This window comes from Mercenaria mercenaria, chromosome 1 (genome assembly GCF_021730395.1).
Source record: "Mercenaria mercenaria strain notata chromosome 1, MADL_Memer_1, whole genome shotgun sequence".
Taxonomy (NCBI): domain Eukaryota; kingdom Metazoa; phylum Mollusca; class Bivalvia; order Venerida; family Veneridae; genus Mercenaria; species Mercenaria mercenaria.
The window spans coordinates 63,284,073-63,291,198 of record NC_069361.1 but is presented as its reverse complement, the minus strand read 5'-3'; the positions used below and the strand labels follow the sequence as shown (position 1 = coordinate 63,291,198).

Sequence of the window (7,126 nt, the reverse complement as noted above, 5' to 3'; positions counted from 1 at the left end):
GAGAACATTATCGACATCAATTATGACGTCAAATTGTCGCATGACGTCCGGTTCATAACTACTCGGATAAATAAAGTCCAGCATAACTTTTTATCAAAATATTTCAGTGACCCAGACAGAATAAAAACAATCAAGGCCTTCTTAATGTTTACCGTTTTATTATTCAGATGCTTGGTTATTTAACCACTTAGGGTAACGCTCTCGGTGTTTAATTCCTACGCATCTGAACCACAGGCACGTGTCCAGTGTATATTTTTTGTTTAATATCAAAAATGTATATGATACTGTGACCAGATCTTTGATCATCGATAATTTTTTCATTTCACTAACATATAAAAAGTATATTTGTGTGAAAAAAAGGATTTTTGAGATTAAAGAAAAAATATACACTGGAACCGTGTTTGTGATCTGAACCCGAAACCGTGATACTTCATGCGACAAACCACACGAATGTTTCGATTACTTGATAAATATATCTTCATTTTAACTACACAGTTTTGTTCCATATTATGTTACCGGCTATTGATAGTCAAAATATACAAATTACAGGCTATCGACCAAGCGTTAGAGTCGTACAATTATACTATATAGTTACATTTAATTATACAATTACGTAAATAAATGAATATTTCATACTGCATGAAGGAAATGACACTAAAAGGAAAACATGGAAATGTATAATTTCTGTCATCGCGTAAGAAACTAATGGAGATAAGGAAAGTTTTGGTGTATACTTGTCATATGGTCTTTATTGATAATCAGTAATCTTACTCAAGACAGTTTTCATGTACAATTTTAGAATTAATCATGCATGTATATGTATGTTTTGGATCGGTCGCCGCGATATCTGTGATATATATATCCGCTATGCTTGCGGCAGATATTCCGTTTTCAACGATGTTCAAATATTTTCATTCTTATTCAGAGAACTTGGAAAAAGCAAAATCTAAGAACAGAGGACGTACAACGAAAGCGCTGGATTATATCTATACACACGATAAACCATTTCAAGAAATGCCGAGTTCACCCGAGAGGTATGACCTAGACCTCTTGGTTGTCGTTGTAACAATTTCGCGGGAGAAAGCACCAAGGTCACAAAAAACCGGGTATTTGTTACAGACAGCGACTGCAGTGGATAAACTTATGAACCGCGATAAATATTTCACGAACAAAATCATGCTTATATGCAATGTTGATAAAAACCCAAAAGCTCATGAAGATGCCGTGGAACTGCAAAGTTATCTCCCGTTTATAAACAAAGACGGTGGGAACAATCTAGGATTTAATGTCACTGGTGTTCCTGAGCTTAAGGATAGTGGACTTAGGGACGAAGCACGGAGACAGGAAATCGTTGACTACGCTTTTTGTTTAAATGTTTCTCTCTCTATGAAACATCGCTACGCTTTAATCCTCGAGGACGATGTGATACCTTATAAAAATTTATTTGAAGTTCTGCACCATACGTTAAAATACAGACTTCCAGAACACAAACGCTTTTCATTTCTTAAACTCTATTTTCCTACACGGTGGCAAGGATATGCTTTTGAAACAGACCGAATTCTTGAGCTTATCAGCATTGGAACCATCGGCGGCGCGTTGTTTTCAGTAATAGCATCGTGTTTTGACTTTGAGTTATCAAGAGGCAGAAAAGGCAGTAGTTCTATAGGCTTCTTCATATGTGGATTTCTGTGTTTTCTCGCTGTTGCAAAAATTTTAGGACGAGTTCAAGTACTGGAGCTTCGACGACTAACACCTTTTCTTTACAAGTTTGGACCAAGTTCTGCATGTTGCACGCAAGCCATGCTTTACAAACGAGAAACATTGCCACACCTGATCCAACATTTACTTATCAACAACAGTCTCAATAAAGACTTGGCTATCTACGACTTTTCTGAGAAATATGGAGTTCAAGGCTACCAACTTGAACCAAACTTATTCTTACATACTGGCATGCGGACCTCACTTTCGTCAAATGTGAAAAATCCTGAGGAATTTCTATTCGACTTGCCATTTTTAGAATAAACTATATGTACATGCCGAACAGAGTAGTCATCAGACTTAATCAATTTATAAATTAATGTTGGTTGTTTTCTCTGCGTACCTCTAGTACTAGTTTTGCAAACACATACATTCAACACCAAAGGATAATAGGTAAGGGTAGATTTCTCGGAAGCACAGAGCATCAAAAACACAGCCCCAGAGCCACGCATTTGCATAGTAGTCCAACAACAAAAAGAAGCTGTAATGGAAAAATATTTCAGACGGGTTGCTTCAAACATCCAACAAGTACATATTAATTTATGCTAAAAACCCTCGAGTCCGTTTAATACTGACAGCAAGGTTATAAAACTGGGCATAGTGCCATTTTACCACTTTGTTTGGAACCTGGTTTGGACTGGTTCTCAGGCTTATAATCTTTGAGTCAGGGTGTCGAAATAATTAATATATAATCACCTAACTCCGACATATCCTAACCGTTTTGCAAATACTTCAGTCACACTTCTTCTGAATTAATGTCAAAAACTTATTACAGGACTCCTTACATACCACCGATTGTGCTATCGAGTAGAGCCTATAGTTCAGCACTAATTTCTGCTAGGCTAAAGTCAAATTTGAAGAAAATAAAATATATTTTTGAAGTCCTGTTATAAAACACTTATTGAATGGTTTACCGATCAAATGTCAAAACTATCTGCCCTCGTCCTTTAATTAATTGGTCCATATTGGACCTCAGGGAATAGTTTCATTGCACTTATTTTTACAGCTCTGTCCCCATATGGTAATTTAAAATTGTGCTATTGGAAAACATTAATCTGAGGAGAGATTGTTCTCTACAAGTAAAGTTGTTGAAAGTGAAATTCACTTTAAACTTTTAACTGCAAGTAAAGTTGTTGAGAACGAAATTCATTTTTTACTGGCGAATTCACTTTTTACTGCAAGTAAAGTTGTGGAGAGTGAAATTCACTTTTTACTGCAAGTAAGAAGTTGGATTCAAAGTTGCTCAGATGCACAATCCAAGTGACTGAGAGAGAAATTCACTTTTTACTGCAAGTAAGAATGTTGAAAGCGAAAATCACTTTTTACTGCAAGTATGTATTTTGACAGGGAAACTTACTTTTTACTGTATGTAAAGCTGACTGAAGGTGAAATTCTTCAATTTTTACTGCAGCTTCTTGCATTAAGAAGCTAGTCAGCTGACTTTTCCAAACTGATTTTAGTTTTACTTTCAACTGGACTTAAGCAGCCACATTATGCTGTTCCTAATTATACTGCTTAATACAAACTTTACTGTTTTATTCATTAAAGGATGTGCTACATATATGAGCCGTGCCATGGGAAAACCAACATAGTGGGTATGCAACCAGCATGGATCCAGACCAGCCTGCGCATCCGCGCAGTCTGGCCAGGATCCATGCTGTTCGCTAATAGTTTCTCCAGTTCCAATAGGCTTTAAAAGTGAATAGCATGGAGCCTGACCAGACTGCGCGGATGTGCAGGCTGGTCTGGATCCATGCTGGTCGCAAACCCATTATGTGGGTTTTCTCATGGCACGGCTCATATCATGTTTAGGTACTAGTAACTAGAATAAAGATTGTGTTTCGTATTCATGTCTAACTTAATTCAAATTGCACATTTTACTGCACCATTGATAATGTTTATGACCTCAATGTATATTGTTTATCTATAAGCCTGTCAACAATAGGCTATTCATCAGACTAGTAATAGGCTGAATTTTGAGACCATCAATGTGCTATACTCAGGCTATGCACATACCACTCATTTTGAGATAAACTAGAATTGTGTCCATAGGACACAGATGCCCCCACATACTGTGCCATACTCTAAATAGCAAAGTTTTCAGTACAGACCATCTTCGCATTAAGGATCTTCAACTAAAAGTTTGAAGCAAATTGTATTAAGATTAGGTTGTGCATCTAAGCAACTTTGAACTCATTCCTTCAAAAAGTGTACGAGGAGTTGAACACACCAAATTCTTCACACCTGCGTATTTTGTAAAATTAATAAAGGGCCACAATTCTAGAAAAAATAGCTACAGAAAAAAGTCCATATTCATCTGTGAAACTTTCAAGAGTATCTGAGGAGTTGGACTCTATTCTATATAGCAAAACTATCAAAGGGCCAGAACTGCAGTATAACAGTCACTGCAAAAGTTCCTTCCTTTAAGCACATCAAGCTTGTTCATCTGTTGATGTTTTAAGCCAATCAGGCTTATAGTGTGGAAGGAGTTGGACACACAAGATGCCACCAATTTTGCGATCACCAATGAGCAATGGCCAGGCTTTGCAACATGCCACATGTATTAATATTTTTTTCTCTTGTTTCCGAGTCTATACAAGAATTACACTTTTCCTTTCCATTTCGAACTCTGTTCAAAAGTGCTTTTGATAACACACACAGCCACTCCGTGCACAAAATTAATCCTAAACTGATACAAATACAGAGCCATCTGATCCGAGGGACAAAGCGAAAGAAAACTTTAGATAAAGACATGTCCAGTTAACAGTCTATCTTTTTTTCAATACATTTAATGTGCCTGTGTAAAGCACATATACACAACTTCCTGTCCCAAAGGGTTTATAACCAGATAAGAGAAATGCATGTTGTTTTTTTTCACGGATGGAGTCCCGAGTTTAATGACTATGTCAATTTAAAGCAATGCAGACTAGAGCTGTCACTAATGGTGATAAATACCCCAAGACAGTTTTGATACAGTTGAGATCATGACCTTGGACCTAAGGACCTGGGTTGTGCACTCTGCACTTGTTTTGATGATATAACTGCTGCTAGTTTTATGACAATTTCCAAGCAGATAAGAAGATACGGAGACACCAATTATGGACAGACTGACCAACGGCTCCAATATACCATCCCCTGTGTACATGGGGCTGACCAACGGCTCCAATATACTAGCCCCTGTGTACATGGGGCTGACCAATGGCTCCAATATACTAGCCCCTGTGTACATGGGACTGACCAACGGCTCCAATATACTAGCCCCTGTGTACATGGGACTGACCAACGGCTCCAATATACTAGCCCCTGTGTACATGGGGCTGACCAACGGCTCCAATATACTAGCCCCTGTGTACATGGGACTGACCAACGGCTCCAATATACTAGCCCCTGTGTACATGGGGCTGACCAACGGCTCCAATATACTAGCCCCTGTGTACATGGGGACATGGGGATATAATAATTCTGACAGATATGTGATGTGTAACCAGGCTATAAAATCAGCCAAATTCTTTCATAAAATTTTAATGATAAATTAAAATTTTATTATTTTAATTTCAAATCTTGTGAAATAAGTAAAAATTATTCAAAATTGATTTTTCTATTTTGTAACATTATTTGCTTGGACATGTGTTACTTAACTTAATATAAACGTTTTAGTGGCGGTATTATCATATATTATAGAGAAGAGTACTTGAATAAAATAGAGTTAGTGAGCCTAAATTCAAACGGAATTGTATGGTTTAAATTGAAAAGGGAATGTTTTGGGACTATCAATGATTTATATTTTTGTACATGCTATATACCACCTGAGGAGTCCAGCGTATATAAAAATGTCTCCTCTGGTTTATATGAATATGATTTTTTTGATCAGCTGAATTCTGATATAAGAAAGTATAGTTTTCTCGGTGACGTATTTTTGACAGGTGACCTGAACTCAAGGACAGGTCAAAAACCAGACTTTGTGCAAAATGTTAATCTTGACCGTTATGTCGATTTACCCGAGAGCGATCAGTCTGTACTAGATATCCCGACACGCATTTCTCGTGATAACCAAGTGAATGGTTTTGGTAACCGTTTATTATCACTTTGTAAGGAAAATGAGATTATTATTGCTAATGGAAGGCTCGAGGAAGGAGAATTTACGTGTCATAATGTAATTAGAAGTAAAAATGCATCCAGTGTAGTTGATTATCTTATAACAAGTTTTAATAATATTCCTTTTATTTCTCACATGAATGTGCATAGTTTGACTGAATTTTCTGATCATTGCCCAGTAACTTTTTCACTAAATATTGAGAATGATTTTTTCTATAGGACTGATATTTTAACATATGATAAGATTATATGGGAAGACACAGACTTACAAAAGTTGCAAACTTTATTGGATGAGAATAAACATGTATTCGATGAATTGTCGTATAAGTTGAGTACAGGTGATATTGATATTGATGCATGTATTAATGATTTTTCCAAAACAGTGTATGATATTTCATATCAGGTAAATGGCAGGTGCTACACTGGTCATAGACGGAGGCGTACTAAGAATAAAAAAGTGCCGTGGTTTAATGATCAGTGTAGGCAGGCAAAGTCCGTTTTTCAAATAGATAAAAGACTTTTCCATTCAAATAGTAGTGAATTAAATAAAATAAAATTTCTTACCAGTAGAAGAGAATTTACAATAGTAAAACGAAATGCAAAACGTTCTTATTATTTTAAAGAAAAAAAGAAACTGAGTAGTATGAGTAAAAAAAGTCCACGGAAATTTTGGAAATATATTAATAAGTTTAAGAAAAAAAATAAAATGAAATCGGCTGATGTGAGCCCACATGATTTTGTTGAACATTTTAAGAATCTCTCAAACACAGCTCATAATGAATTTTCAGCTGAGGATGTCTATGAGGGACGAAATGAAGAAATACACATCGAAGAATTAGATTGCCCGTTTAATGTTGAGGAGGTGTCAAAAACTGTTAAATCTTTGAATAGATATAAAAGCTGTGATTATGATAAGAATGTAGTTGATTTTTTCATTGATTCAAACTATTTCATATCTCCATATTTGGTAACAATTTTTAACAAAATATATGACTCGGGTACATATCCTGAGTCATGGTGTAAAGGTATTATTGTACCAATTCATAAAAAAGGTGATGTTACAAACCCCTCAAATTATCGAGATATAACGCTGGTAAATGTTATTGGTAAAATATTTTCATTGTTACTTAGAAACAGATTAAACAAATGGTGTGAACAAAATCATGTTTTCAATGAATCGCAATTCGGATTTAGAGATAATCATTCCACAGTAGACTGTATATTTATACTTCATTCTTTGATTCAAAAAGTGCTGTTTAGCAAATCAAAATTA

General features: G+C 35.8%; 1 protein-coding gene across 1 annotated transcript; it reads left to right on the top strand.

Moving 5' to 3' along the window:
- The first annotated feature begins 545 nt into the window (after positions 1-545).
- On the top strand, positions 546-2,074 carry LOC123545537 (post-GPI attachment to proteins factor 4-like). Its single transcript, XM_045331862.2, has one exon. It carries the CDS (start codon positions 808-810, stop codon positions 2,020-2,022), a length of 1,215 nt encoding a protein of 404 aa, XP_045187797.2. The 5' UTR covers positions 546-807; the 3' UTR covers positions 2,023-2,074.
- Positions 2,075-7,126: the final 5,052 nt, after the last annotated feature.

Coding starts and splice junctions, on each gene's coding strand:
- LOC123545537 (XM_045331862.2), top strand. CDS start 808: ATGCATGTATATGTATGTTTTGGATCGGTCGCCGCGATATCTGTGATA.